This window comes from Electrophorus electricus, chromosome 13 (genome assembly GCF_041902795.1).
Source record: "Electrophorus electricus isolate QZ-2024a chromosome 13, ASM4190279v1, whole genome shotgun sequence".
NCBI classification, from domain to species: Eukaryota; Metazoa; Chordata; class Actinopteri; order Gymnotiformes; family Gymnotidae; genus Electrophorus; species Electrophorus electricus.
Genome location: NC_137509.1, coordinates 17,311,983 through 17,339,576, shown reverse-complemented (window position 1 = coordinate 17,339,576; position 27,594 = coordinate 17,311,983). Strand labels below are relative to the sequence as shown.

The following is a 27,594-nucleotide window of genomic DNA, read 5'->3' as shown; positions in this document are numbered from 1 at the left end:
GCAATAAAGCCTTTTAAACCCCTTGTGCTGAGTGACCGAATGATTCACATGTTAGTAAACCCCAAACAACACAAAAAAAAAAAAAAAAATAAAAAAAAAAAAAAAAAAATATATATATATATATATATATATATATATATATATATATATATATATATATATATATATATATATATATATATATAAAGTCTCCAACAGCTGAAACTTCAGAGGAAAATTCCAACTCTCGTACGTTACAGCAAAAAAAACAACAACAACAAAAACAACCTTCTCAAACATCCCAGTCTAGTCCCGCCTCCCAATCACGGATAGGTCAACGACAATGTCGCTCAATCCTAGCAGCCATCTGATTGCTCGCCTAGGTGAGAGACGGGACATGCCAGCAAGAAAACTGGTGCGAAACTCGAAAAGAGTCCTGGGAAGTATAGTATTTAATACCCAGTACAACAATAATAAACAAATACAGAATAAACAATATGGGGTTACCTTACCTTTTTTCAGGGTCCCTACACATATACTTCAGTAAGCAATTACGACATGCTGAGCTTTCTATTTTATCCCATGTGTACATAAAATATGGAAGCGTTTGTTTGGATCATAAATGTACTGTTTTATTGCTCATTTGTATTGTGAATGACCTTTTCACAGCCCCCCAAGTTCGTTTTGAGATTCATATTTAAAAAGAGGACAACCAAAGGAAAATTACTGGAAATGAGCAGACCACTCCAATATAAAGTGGTTTAGGTTCTATTCACTGTATAAAGTACATAAATTGTACTTTATACAATACATAAACAGTAGGCCAAACCTGCTGTCAGATTTAGTCTTCTTGACGGTCTATTGCTTTAAATGAAAACAATTTTCTGAACAGGAGATGCTGCATTTCAGTGACAGAACATAAGGTTATATTACCATCTTCATTCATAGTGAATAACAAAAATATTTCTTGTAGTAAGATAATGGTTAACAATGCAGCTGAGTATTTAATATACTGTGCATATTAAGTGTGCTATGGGCTCATGGTGAAGCCAGTGTAATTTCAATTGGCTGTTGCACTACTGAGTTTTTTATACTAATACAGAAAAGTGCTTAAACATCAACACACTGAGTGAATTTATTGCCCACACAGAAATAGTTTTTTAATTTTTTTATTTTACATGTCACATTATTTATGCTGGTAACATGACTTTTAACATATTTACAATGTAGAGTAGCATAAATTTGCTGGCTATTCAATAAAAGCCTTTTGCCAGACCACTTCTCCATATTGAGTTTTCACTTCTTGCCTCTTTGCAACATTCATTTTGGTAGCCAAATACAAATTATCTTTGAATGCTGAAATCATTATGTAAAAATTCTGATGCAATCCCATGTGAAAACTGTTAACTATACTGAAATAAATTATATATTGTCTTTACAGTGCACAATACATTTTAACAACTTGGTGCATTATAAGTTCAAGTTAAAACATTAATTTATTAAATATATGTGGTCTAGTTTGGTATATTGTGCTCACTCCCTTTTTCAATGTTGAATCCAAAGCAACCATTTTGGAGTGGATAAGATAAACAATATAAAGGGTGTAGTAGATGTTAACCAAGGGTGTGAGGTTAAGTGATTTAAGTGGATCTAAGTGGATTTAAATGAAAAATTAATTCAGATTCTGTATTTGAATAAATGTCCTGTTTTGTCTGTTACAGGCTGGACCAATCAGCATGCAGGAGTCTGCCTGTGGCCAGATATAACGTATTTTGTAAGACATGACTGGTGTGCCTACATGTTCTCTCGCAAGGTTGTTAATTAAAAGCTAAATCAACGGTCTATGTGGAGTTGTTTTGGTACAACGGCTTTACATGGTGCCAGAATCTGACTGACTGATTTTTTTTTTTCGCCACTGAAAGCTCGTCTGTTTTTTTTTCCTTCTAGCCAGCTAATTGGTGCCACGCTGCTTTGACAATGGCGGATGGATTTCTCAGGCCCTTTCCCCTAGTTTTTGATGAAAATGTTGCCGAAAACTGGCGAATTTTCGAAAGAGAAGATATTTTCATCGCAGCAGCACAATTCGACAAGCCTGCAAAGACAAGGGCCTATATTCTCCTCAACATTGCGGGACCAGAGGACATTGAACATGAACGCTCATTTGTCTATGCAGATGAGGTACGCGCGGCTGGAACAGACAGCGCGATCATTTCCCTGAATAAGAGGACCTGGATTGCCTAAAGACTAAAGTTTTGCAAAATCTGCAACCCTCAGAGCAACAGAACAATGGAAAGGCACAGATATCACTCTAGAAACCAGAAACAAGCTGAGAGTATCGAGTCTTTCATTATTGATTTACGGTTCAAGGCCAAAATTTGCCATTTCGGAGACTTGACTGATGAGCTAATTTGTGACCGAATCGTGTGTGGCATAACTAGTGACTCATTGAGAAAATCTCTGCTGAGAGATAGTGAGTTGACGCTCGCAAAGGCCATTTCTATCTGTTGCATTCTTGAGATGACTGAACAAAGTAACAAGATGCTAGCCACACACGCTACCAGCGTTGATGCAGTAAAGCCCATTTTGAACAGAAAACATCAATCAAAACCACAGTCTATCGTCCAGAATGTTTCGAACTGCAATAATTGCGGGCACAGTCATGTGGCTAGACGAGATAAGTGTCCGGCCTTCAGACAACAGTGCCATAACTGCAGAAATCTGAACCATTTCAAAAGCTGTTGCAAGTCTAGACCACGGAGTCACAGAACTACATGCAGTAAAGCCCTCAAAATATCTGTGCATGAAGTGGCAGTAGAACAGCCCACAGAGTGCGGAGATGTAACGTTTTATGTAGATGGCATCGAGGTCAATGATTGCATGGACTGTGTCAACTATACAGCATCTGAAAAAGATGAAGGATTGGTCATGATGCGCATAAATGGCAAGCTCACTGAAATGAAAGTTGACACGGGAGCAGAATGCAACGTGATGTCGCTAGAGACTTTTAAGCGTATAACTAATGGGGAACAATTGGTAAACCAAAAGGAAATAGGCAGCCTTGCAGCTTACGGAGGCACCACAATTAAGATCGATGGCATGGTCACACTGTCATGCTGCTTAAATGGGCAGTACCATTCCCTGCCCTTCTTCATAGTTGATAGAGAAGTGCAACCGATACTAGGTTTTCGTGCATGTATGAGCATGGGTATAGTCAAAATGAGCCCAGAAGTTCATCAGGTCGCTATGGACAGCAACACAGATTTTAACAAACAGATTTTCAGCCAATATAAAGACCTATTCAGTGATGAGCTTGGAGAACTCCTAGTCACATACTCCATGACAGTAGACCCCAGTATACAGCCTGTAATCCGACCAGCCCACTGCATCCCCGTCGTGACTGGTTCTCTCGCAAAGTTCTTAATTGAAAGCTAAGTCAACAGTCTATGCGGAGTTGCATCATCATTTTGGTACAATGACTATAGATTCCATTTAATACTCTACAGTATTGTGCAGTGCTGGCAACATCTGAAATTAAGACCATCTATTGGGTCCTCCTCTGGTGGTGCTCTGTTGCTTAAGCTCTGTGACCTGGGAGACTTCTCCACAGCACCAGACACACCAAACTCTGGATGGACTTTCCCATCAGCCAGTTTGAAATCAACTGATGCAAATGAGGGGAGACTTCCACTTTTCTTTGCCAACATTTGTGAGCTCTCACCCATTGGAGAAACTTTGAGTTCCCAGCTTTTCCTAATTCTGTCTCCTCCTTTATTACTAGAAACACTCTGGTTATCCAGAAAGTGATCAGAGTCACTACTGTGAAGCATGTTGAAGTATGTACACTTGGGTGTGTGAGGCTTTGTCATCTCCTCCAGCTCTGATGAGGATATAACAGCTAATGGAGGGTGCTGGCTCTCATATGATGGATAGGAGGCCTCCTCAGTTGTATTTTCTTGACCTGTGTCAGTGGATGTGGTGTCCGCATTTTCATACATTCCCAACGGATCAGGAGGAGACTTACGAATAAGATGATTTTCTTTAAGGAGCCATCTGCCCTTATCTATCAGGATTCCTGCACTGGAGTTTCCTACTGTATGAGATGCAAGATTCTGTACAGGGTAATCTGTTTCAAATGAGCCTGAACTTTTGATGTACGTCAACTCCTGTACAGTAGTATGGCTCACAGAGTCATCAATTGAGGCAAGACTGTTGATGCTGTTTAAACGAGGACTAGCTGTAATTTTTATGTCAGTCGCTGGGTGAGGTTTCACAGAGCCATTATCTAGTGCTTTAGTACAGCTCCTGAATTCCTCAGGACCTCGCGTCATGTTACTTTGGTAAATCCATAACCTCTCAGCTTCCTCCTCTCCACTCTCAGTCAGAAGATCTGTGGAGACCTGTGACAGGTCTCCACCACTGTCTGATGTCTCGGGCCTGTAATCAGAGAGGTCAGATGTGTTGGGGGTAGGAAGACATCTCTGAACATTTTGATGGTCTACATTCCTTATGGCTAAAGACATTTCTCTGAGTTTACACCTGTGTGGCTCTATTCTCAGATGGCCATTTGAGTCATATGTGAAAGTAAGGGCAGAGGACAACAGAGCTAAACTAACAAAGTCTAGCAGCTCCTGGGGGATCACTATAGGATGCACACAATTACAGCCATGATCTCCAGAAGCTGCTGCCATTCTGTATTCTGTCTGGGCTTTATATTTTTCAGTCTCCTGACTCTGTATTGTGTTGTATAACTCCCTCCTTATAGAGTCAGCAGTTTCAAGGTCTACTCTGTGAGCGTGATGACCATCTACATCCTGGTCATTGTCTAAAGAAATGTGCAGTTCTTTCACATGTTCATTAGCTTCTTCATCTTCTGTCCCAGGAGAGCTGGTCTTCTCAATGAGACTTTCCTCATCTAATGTCTGGAGCGCCTGCCTGCGCTCATATTCAGCATCTGATTCTCTGCGTTTACAAGATGCTGACCTGTTTTTGGTATCCTCATCAGTATCGTCATCCTCAGTAGGTATGTTATGATGCCAGTGATTGTGAAATAATTCTAGGACCAAGTTCTTATATCTAGCCTCAGACTCACAGTCCTCTAGGCTTGGCTCTGGGTGATGAGCTTGAGCCTCTGAGTCAGACTCACAGTCCTCTAGGCTTGCCTCTGGGTGATGAGGTTGAATATCCTCATACGCATCCTTACATTTATCCCTGTGCTCTTCTCCACTATCTGGCTTATTAGAGTGGTGATGTGCTTCTACATCATCTGATTCTGAACCAATTGTTATTGTATCTGGCTGTTCAGTATATTGCCTGGTTTCCTGATAGGTGACTTTGTCCTCTGCATTTATGACATGTTCTTCTAAACTGTCACTTTTTATATCATGGTCTCTTATAGTGTCAATGTCTTGGTCATCATTCACTCCAGAATCCTTCCCTGAAAAGCTAATTGTTTCTATTTCTGATGTGTGAACATGGAGTTGAGCTACTACACTTTCAGATTCAGATTGTATACAGACTACATTTTCTTGATTTTCTTTCTTCTCCTCAGTTTCGTTATGATAGGGAACCTCATGCTCATCTACTTGGGTTGTATTATCGTCTCTACACTTTTTTGCAGTTGCCTGGACATTGTTCATGTTTTCTGATAACTTCTTTGAAGTTTTGAAATTTGATTTTCCTTTAACCAGGTATGTTTCCAGGAGTGGTGAATCAGGGGGACAAAATTGCACTGAATGTAATTCCTCAAACTCCGGTACACCTGCTTTCTTAGTCTTGGAGATTTCATCTGGGCTTTCCTTCATCTTTGAATAGCCACTCACTTTATCTAAGAAACCTCCTGAATCATCTTTCATAGTGCCATCCTCATTCACACAACCAGTTTCAGAGGTTATATTAATTCGAGAATGGTCTTTGGCTGGTTTTAGATGATGCACGTTTGCCAGCTCCTCCTCAACAAGATAGAAAATCTCAGACATTTTAAGTTCATGCATTACCTCTTTTAAAAGAAAATGATCCTCATTAGCCTGATTCTCCCCTTCTGATCCCACCTCTAGACCAAACTCTTTCTCGGAGTGTCTTGGTGATTGTCGTACATATCTCTCTATGTCATTTTTGTCTTGAAAATCTCTCCATCTCTTCTTTAACTGAGAAGAGGTTGAGCTTAGAAGACTTGACAGGCCAGCTTTCAACTCTTCCTCATCCTCTGTTTTGGATATTTTTTCTAAGGACTGCATCACCTGCAGAGCCTCTGGATAGCTGCTCCAGTCACTAACTCGGTCTTCATTGCCAGTACTGAAGATGACATCTCTCATAATCATCACTGACAGGAAGAAGAGAAGGACTTTACATGAAGAACCGAAAGCAGAGACTGCCTGAGATGGCATGTCGGGAAGACTACTGGGCATCTCCTGCTCCAGAGATGTTAGGCAAGAATGACTGGATGCTCTTTTGATAGACTGTATAGATAAACATAGGTGCTCCAAAATGGGTATCATACCTGACCTGGCGTTTACTTCTGTACTCTGTGTCTCACCCTCTGTATCAGGCTTGATAGAAACCAATGCCTCTAAAAGCTTGGGTAGGCAACTCTCTTGCTCATCACTTCTGATCTGGAACACACTGCTAGATTCATACTCAGTATTGTAAGGTCGCTGGAGTTTTTCCAGCCAGTTTTTCACATACTGATGGACATTGGAGAGTGATGAATGCAGCACTGGTCTGGAAATGCCTTCACACAACTCTGTGCGCTCAGTCACAGACCTTTGCTTTGCCCGTTTCTTGAAAGGTGATAAGTAGGCTGGTGGCAGAACATTTAATATTTTCTTTGTGAAGCTGGGAAAGGCATTTTGTGATGAGCCCTTGAGTTTGTTACAGTCAAATGTGTTTACTTTCTTAGCAGACTGCTGAGCAGTTGTATCATCTAGATTAATATCTTTCTCTTTTTGATCACAACAGTTGATATTTGGTAATTGACCAACCCATTTATCTTTCTTTGACTTTTTAGACTTCTGCCCATGTTTTTCACTTTCTGCCAAGGCAGCTATATTTTTTTCTGATCTTGTGTGGCTTTGTGACTTTCGAGATGTACTATTCTCTAGCCCTGATACAGAGCTCAAAACATGACCCTTTGACTTTTTGTGAATTTCATAGGTTTTGGAAGTAAATTTCATTGATTTAGCAGATTTTGGGATAATTTTTGTTAGCTTTGTATCAATACTTTTATCTTCAGAAATTTCTTTAACAGATGACTGTGGGTCTCCCAGTCTCTTGTGCAAGGATTTAGACCTAGCTTGCTTTTCACTGTGAGTAAATGATGAAAAATGGTTGCTTATCTTTTGTGATGGGCCAGATGGCAATGACAAGAGTTCATTTTTCCTAACATTCTGAGAATCAGAACTTTTTTCTAATGATTTTCTAATGAGATTAATATCCCAATCATTCTTTGAAGAATGAGGCCCTGAATCTGGTGAGTCTGGCTTATGGGAATTTTTTGATATAATTCTACATCCAAACTTTTTATCAGTTGCCACCTGAGCATTTCTCAAATCGTTTTCATACATACTCTCTGACTGATGGATGTTCATAACAGTCTCTGTACTCTCTCTCCCATTGTTCCTCAGTTGAAGGACTTCAGCCATCCCCACGGACCTAAGGGTAGAGCCAGAGTTTCTGTGCTTGGCCTCTGCTGAGCTCTTCTTCCTGGGTCTTATTACAGGCTTCGTGCTGCCAGAACTATGACTGACCACACAGAGCCCTTTTGTTAGCTCTTCTTCTGCTGTGTGCTCCACGTCTGAGTATGCACCTACTGTGCTCTGCTGCACCTCACTTCCTGGTGCTCTTTTTATTTTCTCCCCTAAACCCTCTTTCCTTTTGACACATTTGGGTCCTGGAGTGGGCAGCCTCCTGAAAACCGCTTTTGGTATTACCAAGGCCTCTGAGATGGCACTTTCACAGTGATCCTCTCGTTCCTCATCAACTTTCATTGGTTTAGCAGTATTATCTCCTTCAGAGTCAGAGCTGTGTGTCTTTGCCTTTTTTACTGCATCATAATCATAACCTTGGGAGTCATAGCCTGAGACTGGTTGTGAGCACACTGCCCTCTGCTGGCTGTTAACACAGGCCCGGCTCAGTGTGGTGGTCCAGCCAATCATCTCTTCTTGGTTTACATGGAGATGAACCTTCATCTCAATTGTCATGCTGCCATCTTGATTCACATGAAAAGACTTCTCAATGTCATTCTCTGAGGGCATAATGAAGTGATCCCTTTCCATTCTGCCAGTCAAACTGTCACATATCCCCATTTCCTTCAATTGCGATGGTTGGGTGATATTTGTCTTCACTGATCCTGCTTTCTGGCCATTGTCATGTGACAGACCTCCATTTAGTGACATATTTATCTTATTTACAAAGTATCTCTCGGATGACAAAGAGAAATTTCTACGTCTCGATCTAATACCAGCTGATTTCTTCGTAACTTCATATCATATATTCAGGAAACATGCAAAATGAAGAAAGGAAAAAAACACAGACAATAGTTTATTAGATTCATTTTAATGTAATGACATTCACAATTTCCTATTAGAAATCAGCATCATAATGAATGAGTTTCAGAAATGGTGGATCAAATGTATAGCTGGAGGGTTAAATAGCGTATAGCTTACAGGGCACTGACTCTGTTGTCGCAGGCCTTGGAGATTTAGGTACGGTTGACCGTGAGAGTTGTGATGATTTTTGGAGACTGTAGTTAGCCACCCTGAAAGGTTCATTACCAGCTGCTACCATCACCCCAGAGCACAGGATAAGGGCAGGCAGACTATTAACCTACAAAATGAGTGTCATAACTTGTATCTCATATTTTTTTGAAAACATGAGCTACATTTCACTTCTGATGTAAAAACACATGAAGCTTTGTTTAAAACCTACATGAGAACTACTTGAGAGAGGGTAATTATAATACGTTCATCTGAGCAAATAATATGGCATAGTTAGAGGAAAAATAAATCCTCTTTACCACCAAAAAGTAGCAAACAATATTTATGAAAGTATTTATTTATTATTTTTTAAATTTTTTTTCTATAAAGTGCAGCTCACGAGATGATAATCAATTTGGTTGGTAGTCTATGCTCCATAGACCGTGTCCTGCACATGGAGGGGGCCGTGTTTAAAATAGATTTAGTACAGAATCTCTGAAACGTCCAGGCTTTTAGGTTTCAATATAGTATAACAGGCTGTTTCATAAGGTGAAGAAGAATAATTAGAAAAATGACTTATTGCACCTTTAAATGACTGGCATGTGACACAGCTTTAAATGGTAGTGGCGAATTCCTCGCATGCTTCTTTCTTTTTAATCTGTCTCTGAGTACCAAAGTTAATAAAAATCACATTCAACACAAGAAAAATAATGTGTTTCTGTGAATCGTTAATTATCAATGCATATTAACAATACACTGGCAAATACATTAAATCAATACTTACTCTTTTGCCATCAGCTGTGTATAGCTTTACAACTCGGAAGTGCATCACCCGGGAAATGTAATCCAACAGGGCACTAAAAGTTGGAGCTGTCCTTCTCTGCAGAACAACTGTGTGCTTAGTGCTGGGATCCCTGTTTTTAAAAACCAGCAGCCTTTTAGGACTCCACACATTGTTTTCAGTCATTTTGTCCATCTTGTCTGTTTTGCATTGTTTCACCAGTTGCCGAATCAGTTGTCTGTGTCCTGGGCTAGTATGTCTGGCAGTGCTCCAGGGGACCTGACTCTTGCTGACCACCTTTAGGTTCAGGGGCTTGGCCCTTTTTTGGTCTGAACACACATAAGAGGCCCCATCCCACAGGTCGTCTAACCTGCGAATCGTGTGTGTGCCTCGAGGGGTTGTGATGGTACGTACCCCAAAGGTTAAAGGCACTTTCTTAGAGAGGGCATCCAACAGGGCATCAAATGTCCTGAATGTACGACTGCTGATGATTATCTGTTTTGCAGAAAACTCGGGGTCATCGCTCTTGTAGAAGCAAACTCTCTTTGATGCGTTAGGGTCTGTGGTGGAGGGTGGAGGGTTGGAGGGTTGTGTACAGATGATTTTTGACAACACATCTGCCTGTAGGGTGCCATTTTGAGGAGTGGTGCTCATGGTAAGCTATAAGAACCAAACAGAAGATTATAAAAAATAAATTCTATATTCCCCAAGAAAGTACATTTTTCTGTAAACATTTTCCATTGAAAAGCGAAAAGATTGTTTGTCATTATGGAAGTAAAACATAAGCACTACTTAATTGTTAGCATTATGGCATCTGCTGAGAAAGAAAAAAATACGCAACTGATTAGTTTCAGTAGCAATTCACTTTTACAAACCTGCAAGATTTTTAACAGTAACCTGTTCTTAATGTGTAACAGTAAGTCTTAGTTTCAGTGATTTTCCTTAAACCTTTTTACTGTCACTGATATTTGATAAAAGTACAAGGAAGAAAATTATATATCTTACCTTAATTCAACTTTTGAGCAAAGAGGTCCTCATGTGGAATTGGAGAGCCAATAGTCCAGGCACATAAACCCTGAGCAGAGACACTCGTGTGGCTATTTCTGGATGATCAGCATCAAAGGTGATTTGCATAATCTTTGCTTACTGTTAATCAGCATTAAGTAGCACATGAGAAATGTTCTGTCTGAAGTAAAAACAAAAGGAAAATTCTTGCAGTGAAAATTCCTGCAATATTGGCCTAGTCTTGGTTACAATGTTATTTTGGAAAATATGTTAAATCTTTTAGATAACATTGTCAATTCTGTTTACAACACTTCTATATCGACGTCTTGGGACATTTGTATTGTAAACCAGATAATGTAACTCATTCAGTGACAACTGATGTTTCACCATGCCAACATTTTAAGCTCAGAAATGTTTCCATGAGTCTGTCCTCTGACCATTACCGAACAGCCATCCATTTTGGCATGTTTCGTATTTCGTTGGATTTCCATTCTTATTTGTACTGAGACCATATGAAGAACACAATATCTGTTGTACAGCACACGTGACAACAAGCAGACGGATGGGGGGTGTTTAGCATTTCTTGCAGAGATGTAATCAGACTCGAGCTGTTCGCTAATAGGGATTAGAGATGGGGAAAGGAAGGATGAGTTTATTCTACAGCTGACAATAAGGACAAGGGAAGTCAGAAAAGCAATGTGCCTCACAGACGCAGACTTAGGGACTATAGGAGTATTGGAAGACTTGGAAATCATACTGTGCAGCGTGTTTAAATTTGCTCTGGGATCATGTCAGTCATTACCCATGGGTTTTGATATGAAGTAATGAGTCTTCTTTTTCCATATTCACTTCTCTTTCCAAAAAGTATTGTGAACTGGAGCATGATCTTGAAAGTGGCACAAGATCACATGGGATCAGGTGTGATCCTAATATATGTCTAAAGTATGAGGAAATGTGAGCACTTAGTATGGTGGTGATCAGAGATTCCATTAACGACATGGTTTTCTGTATTGCCGCTAATAAGTCTTCCACTTTAGAATTCCATGTGGCTTGTAAAGATGCTTTTAAGGGGTTTCTCACAAAGTAAATAGAGAGGCTACAGTCGATCAGAATTCATGCATTTTTGCTTGTCCAATTCACAAGCACTTTTCTGGCAATTTACAAGCTGTACTTCTTTACTACACTGCAGTTGCAGTTATTATTATTATTATTATTATTATTATTATTATTATTATTTATTTATTTATTTATTTATTTATGTATTTATTTATTTATTTATTTATTTATTTATTTATTTCCTGTGTTGGAAAATAAGAACATGCTTGTATTACCAAGTCTGAACACTAGATGGCTCCGGGCTATAGTTAATGTAATAAGCAACGGTCATTTGGCAGGCATTGATCTCACTTTTAAAATGAACGCAGACTAAAGTATTGGCTGTTGTTACTGGGAAATACATGTAAATTAATTTTACTACAGTATTAGTATGAATTAGTATTAGTTTTACTTTAAATAAAAAACTGTACTACAGTTACACTTTAAGAATAATTGTTTATGTAAAATGATCTCTTCACTCGATTAAGCAGCATTAATCAGTAGTCGCACAGTGTTAGTGTTCCTATCTGGATATTTCTGCCATCAATTAGTTAGTTCTTAAACTCGATTAGCCATGCCTTCATAGACGTAAACACGCCTCTCTGACTGGGCTGGTTGGTAAGCCGCCGGTTCAGTGGTTGAACGCAACGGATTTTACGATTTAAGACGTATTATAGAATAAAACATTACAATGGGTAAGAAAGAAGAAGAAGAGATTATTAGAATCGCAAAGAAGATGGATAAAATGGCGCAGAAGAAGAATGGGGTGAGGTGTTTTGTCCTGAATGAATTCCCAACCTAGACTTCAGTTAGACGTTGCGAGCTAGCCTAGCCTAGCCTGGTTTGATGTGTACAGTCCGAGGCTAAGATAGCTAGCATAGCTAATCTAAACTTTCGTAAAACAGAGTCAAACAACCTTTATATCGGACACCAGCTAGATCGCTCTCCCATATAACATTAAAGCGACCAGCTATATTAACTGATTTAGCTAACCAGCGTAGACATTTGGAATTTAATTAATTTAGGTAGCTATCTAGCATACAGGTTATCTTATACAATACTGAAGTGAAATATCGGCGATTGGCAGCTAAGTGAACTAGCCAGCTAAGTTAGGTTACATAACTTAATTGCCTCCTTAGCCTGTTACTTTATTAACTGAAGGCGACATATTACTGTTCGCGTGTTGTTTGCAGGTATATTGTACCTGGGTAACTAGCTGGCTTGGCTAATGCAGTTAACGCTGAAGTGCCACTATTATGCCATAGTTAACTAGCTAGCGATGTGTCCTAGTTGGCACATAACAATACAGAAGTAGGTAAACGTTTGATTTGCATAATGTTCTGGTAGCTGCACATCTCCCTTGGGGAGTGTGAGCTCTCTCTCTCCCTGAGGACAACTTTCTGGCATCTTACTCAGCTGAACATGTCTAGATCTTTTTACTGTATTTGTCATGGCGCTATCAGTTATTTTTAGGTTATTGCATCCAGTGTTCTGAATTGTAATTTCAATCAATACCATTTAAAAAAATGTTTCATTCAGTCAGGGGCACTGGATCTACTCAAGGAGCTCAAGAATATACCCATGACCTTGGAGTTGCTGCAGGTAATTTAGTTGTGTTGACAGAAAGGTTACTTAACCATCACACTGTTTGACTCGAATAAATCCCAGGATTTTTCATGCTTTTTTCCCACAGTCTACTAGGATTGGGATGTCTGTGAATGCTATCCGCAAACAAAGTACAGACGAGGAGGTGACGTCACTGGCTAAGTCTCTTATCAAATCTTGGAAGAAGCTTTTAGGTAAGTTAAACACTTAGATAACATACTCTAGGTTTAGTTTATAAGTAGTTTCTTTTTAGTGAAGTACAGTTGGTAAGTCAGTGTCACTTGCCATCTAGATGAGCCTTCTGGAGGAGACAAAACGTCTGAGGAGAAGAAGAAAGAACCCACTACACCAGTCCTGTCACCATCCCAGGGCAGTCCAGAGCCCAGAGAGGAAAGGTGTTCTTCTGCACTGCCTATTGGCTCACACTGTTCTCCACAATAAGGCAGATACAGCACAATAACTGTTCCAGCCAAGAGTCTCATCCACAAAAACTGGATTTTGATTGCCCAAAATAAAATATTTGCCCAAATAAAAAACAGATAACAGCATAGCATCTTACCCCAGATGATTTATTTGGCCCAAAAGTGCATCGATTTGAGAAATAAACCAAAGAAGTGGACCTGGCTTGCGGACTGATTTTTTTTATTTATTTTTTGGTAACTTTTGACCCTAGAAGCACATTTTATCATTTGGAATTCAAACTGTGAGCAGTCGTTATTGATTTTTAACCTGGTTAGGCTGGGCCAATCAGTCTTTTCCTGCTTGGTAACTCCTGTACCTTCTACCCCTCTTGGTCTCTCTAGTTCTAGCAGTAACTCAAGTGGTAAGAGTGAGCCCACTGATGTAACTACCAACTCGCTGATTTCCACGTTCCCGAGAGCACCAGGCACATCTGACTCGGTGCGCCTCAAGTGCAGGGAGATGTTGTCCAGCGCTCTTAATACTGGAGGCAAGTCAAGCTGGCCCACAACACTGACCAAACACACACACACACATTGTTTTTATCAGTGGTAAAAAAAAAAAAAAAAAAAAGTCGATGGGTGTTTTTAAAGTTCTTCAGTACTTAGGACCTGAACGGTGGATAATCTATACTAAACCAGTTCAGATCAAGTTTTATTTATATGCAAATTATTATTAAAAGTGAAAGGGATTTCCTTCCAACACTTATTTTAGGCAGTTTTGCTAACTGACTATTCATTCCAGAATATTCCAGCAATAATACGGACTTCTTATTTGCTTTATCCAGAGTCACAGGTGCATTAGAATGCGATTCTAATTTAAAACCTATTGTACTGGCTAGGATATATTCTATGAGTAAAAGCACTTTTGTAAGTTGATAAGAGCGACTGCTAAATGCCATAAATATAAAACAGTAGAATATATATTATCACACATCACTGCGATTTTAGTACAAAAGCCATCTAAAAAATGAGAAATGGATCTGATAGGTACACTATAGCTCTAGTGTGATATACTTTTTTGCTTAAAAAGTTGTCATGTACATGTTTGGATTTATGCTTGATTATGTGGTGTTTATGTATTTTGTTTTTGTCCATGACTTTAATTTTTTGTCCTCTTATTGGCTAGATGACTACATTGCCATTGGGGCGGACTGTGATGAACTTGGGGCACAAATCGAGGAATATATCCTTTTCTTGAAAACGAAGAGCCAGTCCTTAATGTTCACTCAAAAGAATGGATATCATGACTGTTATAGTAATATTTCAAGCAACTCCTTAACCAAACTGCACGCATCTTCTTGGAGTTCAAAAACACCGACATAAAATACAAAAACCGGGTACGAAGTCGAATCTCAAACCTTAAGGATGCCAAGAACCCCAACCTGAGGAGGAATGTACTCTGTGGGAACGTGCCCCCGAACCGCATTGCCAAAATGACAGCAGAGGTGAGTATAGCTGTTTCTCAGACAAAACCTTGCTTGTTTGGCTTCTTTGAAACCTGTCTGACTGTGCTAAGATGAGAGCTGTGTTGATGAGGTGTGAATCGTGCCAGGAAATGGCCAGCGATGAGCTGAAGGAGATGCGGAAGAATCTGACCAAAGAGGCCATCAGGGACCACCAGATGGCCAAGACTGGAGGCACGCAGACTGACCTGTTCACCTGTGGAAAGTGTAAAAAGAAGAAGTGCACCTACACTCAGGTGTGTCCACGCGGCATGTACAGCAGCTGCACGTCCCTTAAAGTTTCAGCCTAACTGCATTGCACATCAGCCCTTTACTATGCATTTACAAGCAACAAGCTCTGGATTGCTTTGCTTACCCATTCGCATGACTTTTCCTAATATCATTTTTAAAACCAGTAGCAGACAACTTTGCCAGTGTTCGGCCTTTAGGGGATTTGTACATGTTGGGTTTTCATCAGGTTCAAACTCGAAGTGCTGATGAGCCAATGACCACGTTTGTCTTCTGCAATGAATGTGGCAATAGGTGGAAGGTGAGTTTCCCTACTTTGTTTCATGTTTTAACTCTCACCCCGTGTACCTAGAGATGGCACTGATTCAACACCATGTATCAGAATCAGATTGATTCCCCCCCCCCCTAAAAACCGCTGTCTCGTATATTAGATGAAAATGTTTTCATGAAACCGATCTGATACCATCACAAATCTGGCTTGAAAATAGCTCAGCAGTGCTTTGCAGCCACACACCGCAAGCCATGATTTTAGCCAGGTTAGATGTACAGGTTGTGGTAACAGTTTGAGCGCAATTTATACATTGTTGTAGGGCACTGATTTACTTCTGAAATCCACAAAAAGTATCAAAAAAGGTCAATATTAAGTTAATGTGGAATTACAGTCACATGCAATAACATTTCTGATGACATGAAATATAGTGTAAATGTCAGGAATCAATGAGTAAGGCAGCTTTTGTAAAGAGATTTTGGGTTTGAATCCTGGCTCTGCCACTGTTGGGCCCTCGAGCAAAGCCCTTAACCCTCTCGGCTCTAGAGACGCCATACAATGGCTAGCCCTGCGCTCTGACCCAAGCTTCCATAGAAGCGGGGATATGTGGAAAAAGATGTTCATTGTACTGTATACATGGATATGTTTAATTACAGATATTCCATCTGGCCTAGATCTTCAACATTTTTCAGATTACATTTTTTTTAAATTTGTTTATCTGTATATCCGTATATGTAATCTGTAAAAATATTGCATATATATAATACAGCTCACGTTAAAAAAACCCCACCAACAATCTGTTTTTCCCTAAGCCATTGAAGTATAGTTCCATAGTGGTTGTTAATGAAAGAGTATCCAATCAATATCGGGTGGCATTCAAATGCAAGTTATCAGTATCGGATAGGTTTAGATACATGTAGCTCTACATGTAGCTCATACCTCATTGACCCTAAATGAAAGCACTCTGAAACATGCTGATTTAACATCTCTTTCACACACTATTTATTCTTTTCCAGTTTTGCTGAAGACGGAGAGCTTTGCCAGTGTGCAGAGAGGTAGCTAAATCCCTGGACCATGTTTTATCAACCAATAGGAACTTTTGTCTGTGGCCCTGATGTACAACAGCCACAAGAGACACCATCAATGTTGTTATTTTATTGTTTTGGTCCACAATCTCATGTTCTGTTTTAACTTGACATCTTGCTATGCTCAGCCTTTGGACTGATCAGCGTTGCTCTTTCTTTGTTTCTGTTACCACCAATTTTTAGATGTAGTTTTAACATTTTTGGACAGCCTTCATATTTAGAAAGTTGTTTTTTTTTGCCCTAACAGAAATTAGCACAGTTAGATTATTTAAATTTATTAGGTGATTTTAACCAATAAATTCAAAAAGAAAAAAGCTTTAGTTTTTATTGAAAACATTATTGGTTTTGGTTTAGTCAGACATGTTCAAACATCATAGAAATGAGACTCTTTTTATTAATACTTTTATTCATATTTATGTGCATGATTAGCAAATTTATACTGTTTACATGTATTTTTTTCCCCCCCTTTTTAGGTATGTACATGTTTGGCAAACTTATACTGTTTACATGTTGTTGTTTTTTTCTTTTTTCTTCTTGTTCCTTTTTTCAGGAGTAAAACATTTTTCAAAGATTTGCAGTGGGTTGATTATATTCAGCGCCTCTACATATTCAGAGGACTCACTACAGTTTTTTCCTGGATATTGAACCTTTCGCTCCTGTTTGTCACATCTGTCCAGGGTTTAGTGTTTTCACACTTCATAGAGTGAGACTGGCCTTCATGGACACAAGTTGGACACCTTTGTTCTATATTAAGCATGTGTCCTAATCCATATCAGTGATCAGAAACATGCCTCTCCAGCAATACCTTGATAGTAAAGTGTTTTCTAAACAGGAAAGGATGGGTTCATCTTGCATTGTTACAAATCTGCAGGTTTGAGAGGGAGGTGCAATGATTTGGTGTTCCGTTGGCATACAGAGTCAGTTAATACCTGTAGGCCAGAGTGTCTTGATGCCAGATCTTAACTAAGAATCCACATTTATTGAACAGGGAATCCACAGTGTTGAACAGGGTGTTCTGCCTTTCTGGTCAATGGAATGTAGACTGGCCATTGTAGCAGCTTGTAAGCTTCCACTTCAGTCTCGGCTGCAGGTGCAGTTTGACACTACAACCACAGCATGTGTTTGTCTCTGCTCACTTCTGTACAGACTAATCAGCATCCTCTGACAAACTCCAGGAACATAATTGCTGGCTGATCCAGACACTTGGCAACACCCATATCTTTAAACTTGAAACAGCTCCAGTAGTCAGCATCCTAAAGCTGTGGTCGTTTTTTAGAAGGATTTTGCAATGCTGTGCAGTTTCAGTATGTACAGTCAAGCTTAGTGAATTATGTATATCATTCAAATTGGTTTGATTGTTGTTCCTTGAAATCTACTCTGAAAATTTCATTTCTATACCTGAAACGTCATTGTATGGAGCTGTAGTTAACTGCCAAGGAAATGCTTAATGAGGTTGACATAACTGCTTTTCACTTTGACCACAGTTTTTGAATCAAATGGCATAAAACATTTATGAGTATGCTACTCCCAACAATTGATTCAGTAGGGAGGATCCCTGTCATGTTCTTGGCAATGTTTTAAAATGCAACATTTGATTCTTTTATTTGTTACAACGCTATATTATTTTACCTATAATGTTGAATGTGAACATAAATATGTCAGTTTATGTTTGGGAGTATGGTGTTTGAGAGACCAGAAATATTTGAGTTTTTCCAAAACTTTTACAAACAGCCCATGCGTGTCCTGGCCCTGACTGCACATGAATCTCTTTCCCATTTACCATTAGAAAATGGGTTTTGTTGAATTTCCTTCCACTGCTTTGTTTTAACAAGCCCCCTTCTATGAGCACCTAATTTGAATAACAAACAACGAAACAAGCATGTACTGAATGTGTTTGATGTTCATATGTGCATATGAATGAGGATAGTGGGAGCTGGCAGTTCACAGTCCCCTGGGCGTACAGTAGTTTGGCACATCTTATAGTAATGTTTGGGTGTCAGAGGGTATTAGGGCCACTATTTCAGTTGTGAAGGGTTCATGGTGGGTGGCATCGGTGGCAGTGAGTCATTAAGGACGTGGTGTGTGTTCTTTGGTAAGCTCATGTGTTCGTGTGCTCTTTGTTAAGCTCATGTGTTCATGTGCTCTTCGGTAAGCCTCCCAGGTGCATCCTCTCCAGAGAAGTGAGCTTACTACTGTCGCTGTTCACGGCTAACACACGGCACACTCCAGTGACTGGCAAAAGTGGTGTTTGGATGTGGTGTATGCATCCTTATTGAACAGCAAAATACCAAAAGCTGTAAAATTATTGTGCTTTATTTTATCTTAAAGAATCCAAATGCCCACCAATCAGTATTTGTCTTAGTTGAATAAAACAAAAAAGAAAAAAACTTTACTGTAAACATTCACATATTATTAATTTAAAAATGTATATCGCAAACTGATTGGAAAATAACTTTGAGTACTATATAGAATGATCAAAAAAATGTATAGGCAGTAGCACTCCAAACCATTGGCTTAGATTGTACTTGAGGTTGATCTATATAGTGAATCCATCAGCTCAAATTGCACATATTGGGTTATTCCAAGACAATTAGAAGTACCACCATGTAATACATACTGGCAGATGCACATCTAAACAGATCAACAAGCCCTATGAATCACTGTTCTGTAATCGAAAGACGCAAACCTATTTCTTAATTTTACTGTGATTTAAATGATGGGAAAGCTGATATTAAAAACAAACAAATGAAGTGCAAGGATTCAGTTCAGAAGTCACTTCAGGACAAATCATGTCATAAATTGATCAAAGGCCCAGAGTCTATTTCTGTGGCAAGAGTTTGATTCAACTATTGCCATAAAAGAGATGTCACAAAACTGAATGTCAAGGCACTTCCCCGAGTGAGGATCTTGTGTTTGAGTGACATGAAAGTCAGGCAACAAAATAATTTGCAGAACTAAAATGCAGAAAAACACTTGGCAACTCCAATTCTAGTCACTGGTAGGCTAGTTAGAATACAGTTTAAGAGAACTTGGCTACTTTATTGTCACTCACTTACTAATTGGAGTACTAAAAAGAAAGAAAAAAAGATAAACTATCTGTTAGGTCTGTTAGGGATGTAGTCTAAGCTATATTTGATACTGAAGTATAATACTTATAGATAGTAGAATATTTATATTCATCATAATACAATTGAAGTAATTTAGATCATTTGAATACATCTGTATGCACAAGATTTCTTCAGCCTTCTACTGTACGCGTATTTGGACATGGGTACAAACTAGCTACTGTTCTCATGACTCATTGTCATTGTTCATACCATAAGCAATTGTTCAGTGACAATGTTTGTGGTTTTGCCTCTTTACTGTAGCACACTGGATTTAAAACGGAATGACAATGATTCCAAAGTGCATACTTTTAACTTAATTGTGAGGGTACAGGCCTCTATATCAGGTGAACTTTGTAGGAATTGCGACACTTTTTAAACACATTACTCCCATTTTAAAGGACCATATATACTTATAGCAAAGGCCACTCGGTTGTTTCTTGGCCGTGTGTGACCGCATTGTTATTTCATGCACAAGAGATCAAAAAGGGTTTGGCTGTGGCATTTGTTGCTATTTCTCAATATGAGGACCAAAAAGCTATGCCATTAAGTTGTAATATAAATAAATAAATAAATAAATCAGAGCCATTGTCAAAACATGTTTCAAATTCAAATGACTGGTACATTGTTAAGAAGAAAGAACACACAAGTGATCCTAGCAATAACTTATAAGATGGCAGACCATGGAAGACTACAGTGGTGACCAAAATATACTTTCACACCTGAGGAAAAATTGTTTTAAATCAAATCAAGAACAGCATCCAGAATTCAGCCATAGATGTATCAAAGTGGCAGGTACAATGTTGCTGGATCTCTTGTCTTTTCTGATGTGAAGATTGATGGCAGCAGAGGGTAATTTGTGAGTGTAAAGAGGCAGCTAAACAGATTCGGCATGCCTTACAATTTACTGGATAGTGTCATACTGGACCGAAACATACTGTGAGTTTTTCATTGCAAAAAAGAAGAATGTTATGACTGGCAAAGTTAATCAATCAGCCTGCAACTCACTGAGTATGTGGTATACACTTACTGAAACAAAACCTAAGAGGCAGAAAGCCCCTAAAACAAGCACAAAACTGTATGTCCATATGAATCAGAGACATTTGGCAGATCTCGACGTGCAACAAAGTGCTAAATGTATAAGATTATTGTCATTTGTCCAATTATTTTGCTCCCCTGAAATGAAGCACTATAAGTATAAAAGTTTTAATTCCCCTCAAAATCGCTTGATATAGATGTAAACAGCTTTAAAGCTGGAATTCTGTGCTTAAACCCCGTAGTCATAGTTTCATTTAATTTTCTGCATGCTGGAGTACAGAGCCAAAGCAAAACTGTCACTGTTTTAGTAGCTCTGCCTTTATCATTGATTAGAAAAAGAAAAAAACCCACAAAAAATGGTGAAATGTCTTGTCCGATTGGAGGTGCCAAGTTATCATGACAGGGAACAGGTAGTGAAAGAGGCAGTGTGAGAGAGCTTGAACATTACAGTCCCCATCACAGGTTCCTGTGAGTACAGCTGATGTGTTGCCTTGACTTGAGCTTTGATTCTCATAAGCAGTTTCAGTACTGGGCACGTCCTGTTACCCATCATTCCCTTTTCTTTAAACATTGTTAGACAAGAAAGATCATTGAAGAAATATAAATTCATAAATATATCTACTATATATACTGTAAATAGCCCACAATGGGTATCACTTCTTTCAAACAGAATACAAAAAGGTAATTAAAAACAATAATTAGAAAAGAAACTCCCAACACAAATAAAATAGATTTTCTTAAAAACATCAAACACACTGATAATCCTTTGGAGCATCTTGCTATGTTGATCTGTAGCAGTAGTTGTGGAGTTGAGCCCTCAGGAAATTTGAGACATTTTTTAAAAATCCAGTGACCTGGAGACCTGAGTGTCTTTTTTCAGGTACAGATCTCTAATGCTGTAAAGTCCCTGGGATAACCCATGCTGAGGTCCTTTAAAATATACTCTACCCAAAGAAAAGACCCCCCCCCCAAAGAAATAATAAATAAGGAGAAATGCAGAGAGGATTATTCAACCAGGATCACAGATATCTAGGATTCTGGAGACTGCTCCGAGATGCTCTTGAGTAGGCTTTTGTAGACGGGGGAGTTCATGAAGCGTGGGTATGAGTCTCTTTGCATTAATGTGTAAATCTGGAGCTGGGCGTCATCAAAAGTGTGGGATGTGGGCTCCAGCATGTTCCTGTTTATAACATCTCGAACGCGCGAGTCCAGGCTCACCTGGAAAAGGCACAAACCAATTCGGTCTTACTGTCACTGTAACCAAGTGCTCTAGTAGCAGGTTCTTCAAAAGCAAGAGAAAACTACTAGAAAGGCACAAGCCGCACAGGTTTCTGGTATTGTAGCCTAAGAACTCTGCTAAGAAAAGTCAAGGCCCATGGCGCTGACATGCACACACCTCTTTGGGCGAGAGGATGGAGATGTAATCCTCATATATGAGCCGCGCCTTCTCCTCGATGACGCTCTTGTTGGTCTCCTTGCTGAATTCCTCACAGGCCAGCCAGAAGAGCATGTTCTCCTCGCTGAACTCGGTGCGCAGGAACTGCCGAAAGGCGCTGCGCCCAGCAGGGCCGCACATCAGCTTGTCAAAGGACTGTCCCCACAAGCGTACTTCCTCTGCAGTGGGCTTCAGGCTGGCGAGACATATGGGAAGGGGGGTTTCTTACTGAGAGCTCTCACCACAAAACTGCTGCCAGACAGGTTGTACATGCAGACATAACATGGTTTGTACCCTTTCTGCTTATATGATTTTACTTACTGAATTGCTCGAATATGAGGACCATCCACCATCAGTTCTACATGAGTTACATATATACTAAAGCACATGGCAGCATCAAAACAGAATACACCCGCAAGTGCCTTATTGCCAGTTTGTAAGCATCTCTGGAATATTTACCACTGCTGCATGTTCTAACCTACTGCATAAGTAACACCGCAATACAAATTGTGCTCTACACTGAATACAATATGCTACTCCAATCTCTTCATATTCAAGCACCGATAAATCATTTTACATCAGTCACACTGTAATGATGTCTTACTCAGCTTTATGTCAGACTACTGATAAATAACTGACCTCTCATCACAGTCGGTGGTGCCCTCGGCTGCGACGTCACACGAGGCTCTCTGGTTCCTCTCCTCCCTGTCTTCATTCCTAACAGTGAGACTGTAAGGTAGTAAAGCACATCATGACGCCCCAGGCACCAGACCCACGACAACAGGCGGCCTTGTACATACTTTCAGTGTCTGTGTCCAAATTTTCATTAGACCTCCTACTCTTGAAGAACATCGAACCTCCTCGCGAGTCTAGTTGGGCATATCCGTGTGCGGATTTAAAATCACTGCAGGGCGATCGCCGTATAACGCGTGTCCGATGTGCTATGCTATCACCTGATCAGCTCCTGCACATGTGGCCAGGTGTGTTTGTGGAAGCACAGGCTGGGCGCAAGCTGCCACATGGAATCTCTTCCTCTCCTTCCCATGTCATTTTACAGAGCATGTGGTGTAGCCACAATGTAACAGACTGACACGGCGTGTGCTACAGTCATTTCACCAGCCGCAATGTAACAGACTGGCACGGCGTGGCCTACAGTCATTTCACCAGCCGCAATGTAACAGACTGACACGGCGTGTGCTACAGTCATTTTACCAGTCGCAATGTAACAGACTGACACGGCGTGTGCTACAGTCATTTTACCAGTCGCAATGTAACAGACTGACATGGCGTGGGCTACAGTCATTTTACCAGTCGCAATGTAACAGACTGACACGGCGTGTGCTACAGACATTTTACCAGCCACAATGTAACAGACTGACACGGCGTGTGCTACAGTCATTTCACCAGCCGCAATGTAACAGACTGACACGGCGTGTGCTACAGTCATTTTACCAGCCACAATGTAACAGACTGACACGGCGCGTGCTACAGTCATTTCACCAGCCGCAATGTAACAGACTGACACGGCGCGTGCTACAGTCATTTTTCACCAGCCGCAATGTAACAGACTGACACGGCGTGTGCTACAGTCATTTCACCAGCCGCAATGTAACAGACTGACACGGCGTGTGCTACAGTCATTTCACCAGCCGCAATGTAACAGACTGACATGGCATGTGCTACAGTCATTTCACCATCTGCAATGTAACAGACTGACACGGCGTCTGCTACAGTCATTTCACCAGCCGCAATGTAACAGACTGACACGGTGTGTGCTACAGTCATTTCACCAGCCGCAATGTAACAGACTGACACGGCGCGGGCTACAGTCATTTCACCAGCCGCAATGTAACAGACTGACACGGCGCGTGCTACAGTCATTTCACCAGCCGCAATGTAACAGACTGACACGGCGTGTGCTACAGTCATTTTTCACCAGCCAGAATGTAACAGACTGACACGGCGTGTGCTACAGTCATTTCACCAGCCGCAATGTAACAGACTGACACGGCGTGTGCTACAGTCATTTTACCTTATGCACGAATAACCAGTTGTGTCTGGAGCATTTCATTCCCAAGAACAAGAAATCCAACTCACCTCTTTGAAACCTCACTAATGAGTCAGTGCAAAGGCTGGGCCAACCCCCGGGGTGAGGGTGGTGGTGTGGCTGGTGTGCAGGAGCGAGGGGGATCGTACCATGAGCAACTGCAGCAGCAGCACCAGCAGAAGCAGCAGGCGTTGTTGGCGCGCTGGGCCTGACCGGGCTGACCGGGCTGGCCGGGCTGGCCGGGCTGCGGCGCTGTCCCCCCGCCCGCCGCCGACTCCTGCTGGCCCGACATCTGCCTCTTGCGCATCTCCATCCGCTCCGACCCCATGGGCTGCGGAGGAGACACCAGGCCACTGATACATGGCCCCCACCCTGCAGGCACCCCGTGCTTCCGTGGTCTGATCCGATTAGCAAACGGACTCGATCGCCCGTTAAGCGATGACGAGAGCATGGGGGGGGGGGCAGATTAATCGAGCCACCTTACGTTTTAGTGGACGTGTCTAAGGATGCCATCATTTTTACCAAATATATCAATGCCAATACAGAGATGGGGAACAGCCAAACAGTGATCTTTGATTAATTTACATGCCAGTCTCTGGAGAATGAAAGGATCGACACACATTAATTTCAACCCATGAGACAGTGAATGATAGTGAAGCTCTGAGCATAGGCATGTTTTAACTGGACCATAAATAAAGTTGTTCTAACATGTCTTGCATCACACTCCCCCACAAGGTCCTAGTAATGTTTTTTTAAGGGAGTAGCAGTTTCATCACTTTTCCTATTCCTGACAGTCTCTATTAGCAACATCATCCCTAGGATTGCTTCTGAAGATAAGATGAAACCCGAGGGGAGAAAAAAGTTTAAATAAATGAATAGAAAAACACCCAGGACATACCTTTGTATCAGCTTCAAAGGCCTAGCTCAGCTGGAACTGAATTATATTTATAATTATATTTATATTAAATCAAGTTTTCTTAATAGATTGTAGTGCACACAGTGCATTTAGGCCTATGGGCACGTAGTTACGCTTTAGCAGTATCTCCAGGATGTCCAAATGTCTGAATGAGGTGATGTAGCTTTTAGAAGGGAAAGTGACAATGGCAATTTAGCAACAACCAAATGTTAGGGTCATGACAACAGCCATACACTGCTGTAGTCCTGCAAGTTCATTGAAAATTTACGCTCTACACTCCAGCTTCTTTGATGACACACAAATGTGACAAAACTAACTGGTTGTGTTCTGGGTCATCCTCCTACTGTAAACCACTGTCCAAAATCTCTGCAAACATTTTCTTCTAAATTGGCATGCATTTCTGCACAATGCTTAACTCACTGCACCGCTTTCATTTTTTAAACCACAAATAAACATTTGCTGCAATGCATGTCTAATCAAGGCTTACCTATATTTTACAGATTGGGTGTCATGCTTCAAAATGTTTCACTTTTTTTCTTCATATTTCAACCCTCACACCAAGCTGGTATTTATTTCATCTTTCCAGAAAGGTTTGCTCCGGATCTTTGCAGGCTAATTGCAGGCACAACTGATGAAGGACCTCTGTCCAAAACGCCCTGTTTCTTTGGAAATGCCGTGTACTATAATTTTGAATATTCTCTCTCTCTCTCTCTCTCTCTCTCTCTCTCTCTCTCTCTCTCTCTCTCTCTCTCTAAAATATATATATATATATATATATATATATATATATATATATATATATATATATATATATATATATATATATATGTATATATATATATATATAGGTGTGTGTGTGTGTGTGTGTGTGTGTGTGTGTGTGTGTGTGTGTGTGTGTGTGTGTGTGAGATGTGTGTATGCGTGTGTGTATTTTAGTACAGAATATCTCTCAAGTCTTAAAGCTTTATTTATGGCTAGTGACTTCAAAAGTGCTATTAGAACCCATCGATTAAATATAGAAACCCACCTTAACCAGGCAACGTTCTGAATTTTTGTCTCACAACACCATTTAATCTGTAATTAAACATATTTTAGTATACATTTAAAAAAGAATCATTTTAACTTTACCGTCTCGGTAAAACATCCTACGGGCATTTTGATTTGCCTTATGAGAATGAAAGCTCGGTAATTAAAAAGGAGGTGTTTAATCCGATGCTAACAGACGTGTTATTTAGGGGGTGTGAAGCGTGAAGGCAGTTTCTCCATGAGGAGCTATGCCAGGCTGAAATGCTGGAGTATTTGAGCTCTTCATCAGCATCACGGGGATCCGGCCCAAAGGCAATGAATGAGGGATGTTTCACGTTCATAAACACAATCCATCATATGGCTATAACGAGTCCAGATTATGGTTATTGTATTCTGTTCACAACCCTGAAATCGGCCTATGCTGTCGCTCTGACTGTTCCAGAGACAAAAGCCTGGTGTGGTTTGCTTAATCTTAAGCGTCGAGAAACAGAAAAAATATACTGAGTAATATTAGCTGTTAGACGAAGCCAAACCCTTACTAAGGTTTAAAGGGGAAACGAGAAGAGTGTATTTAAAAGCGCAGGGTGTTGTACTGGAAAGTAAAACGTCAAATGGAAGAGGAGCATCATACATCCCATGATAAGAAAGTGCCACCATGAACCCCAGCTACAATATCGCAGGACAAGCACCAAAAAGACATTTCTGTAGGAGGAACGGTAACCTCTCATACATGACATTCCGCTTTTAACACACGAAACACATGTCACTCTCAACATTGATTATGCCGTATATGTAAAGCGATATTACGATGCCCATACTTACAATTTCACCATGTATGCCCAGAGGTAAGAGATACTTCTTAAGCCTTGATTACATCCGTTGGCATAAGGATGCTTTAGCCCGGCTGCGTTGCGTGAGTGCGCATGCGCTTCCTGGCAGGTCGCGGTAGCGTAAAGCCTCTGAATGCCACTGATCCATTACGCGCTGAAATGTATGTCTCTGTGGTCTGTCTTATTTCCTGCGCAGGACTAAATGGGCGTCTTATTTTGTTTCCATACGCAGAGGAGACCGAACTGGCAGCTTATTTTGTACGTCGGTTCACCCATTAACGACGGAGTCCCATCATAACCGCCTAATTGCTCCGTGCATTCATCTAAACCAGGCACTCAAAAACACCTGGGCGCCAGTCGAACAGCATTGAAGTCGACGTGTGATCAGAGTATGTGTTCTAACGTGGGACAGAAAGCGTATATGTGCATATACCGTTTTCTATCTAGTGGTCGATACGGCTGTCTCGCAGCACAGATTCGGGTTCATATTGGATCACTATGATTAGGATGTAAGGGCTTTCACCAACCCACCACAACA

General features: G+C 40.5%; 3 protein-coding genes across 6 annotated transcripts; 1 reads left to right on the top strand and 2 right to left on the bottom strand.

The window, feature by feature from the left end:
• Nucleotides 1–1,132: 1,132 nt before the first annotated feature.
• LOC113589418 (oxygen-regulated protein 1) lies at nucleotides 1,133–10,525 on the bottom strand. 4 transcript variants are annotated; one of them, XM_081695246.1, is made up of 5 exons: nucleotides 10,456–10,525; nucleotides 9,454–10,110; nucleotides 8,640–8,799; nucleotides 5,973–8,452; nucleotides 4,220–4,413 (listed from the first exon to the last, which is right to left on the bottom strand). In XM_081695246.1, the coding sequence occupies exons 2-5, from the start codon at nucleotides 10,102–10,104 to the stop codon at nucleotides 4,354–4,356; spliced, it is 3,351 nt and encodes a 1,116-aa protein (XP_081551372.1). In that variant the 5' UTR covers nucleotides 10,105–10,110; nucleotides 10,456–10,525; the 3' UTR covers nucleotides 4,220–4,353. The 4 variants fall into 4 exon arrangements, with proteins under 4 accessions (XP_081551370.1, XP_081551371.1, XP_081551372.1 ...); XM_081695247.1 differs by having other exon boundaries at nucleotides 7,541–8,452; XM_081695244.1 differs by having other exon boundaries at nucleotides 1,133–8,452.
• Nucleotides 10,526–12,132: 1,607 nt separating this feature from the next.
• Nucleotides 12,133–17,231, top strand: tcea1 (transcription elongation factor A (SII), 1). The gene is made up of 10 exons (XM_035520016.2): nucleotides 12,133–12,316; nucleotides 13,090–13,152; nucleotides 13,244–13,349; nucleotides 13,448–13,550; nucleotides 13,959–14,104; nucleotides 14,743–14,799; nucleotides 14,907–15,061; nucleotides 15,169–15,315; nucleotides 15,537–15,608; nucleotides 16,592–17,231. Exons 1-10 carry the CDS (start codon nucleotides 12,242–12,244, stop codon nucleotides 16,598–16,600), a joined length of 933 nt encoding a protein of 310 aa, XP_035375909.1. The 5' UTR covers nucleotides 12,133–12,241; the 3' UTR covers nucleotides 16,601–17,231.
• Nucleotides 17,232–18,971: 1,740 nt separating this feature from the next.
• On the bottom strand, nucleotides 18,972–27,112 carry rgs20 (regulator of G protein signaling 20). Its single transcript, XM_081694938.1, is given in 6 exon segments — nucleotides 18,972–22,020; nucleotides 22,199–22,433; nucleotides 22,877–22,966; nucleotides 24,434–24,615; nucleotides 27,049–27,087; nucleotides 27,089–27,112. Coding segments are annotated over 6 exon segments (759 nt in total). The 3' UTR covers nucleotides 18,972–21,831.
• Between the last annotated feature and the right edge of the window lie 482 nt (nucleotides 27,113–27,594).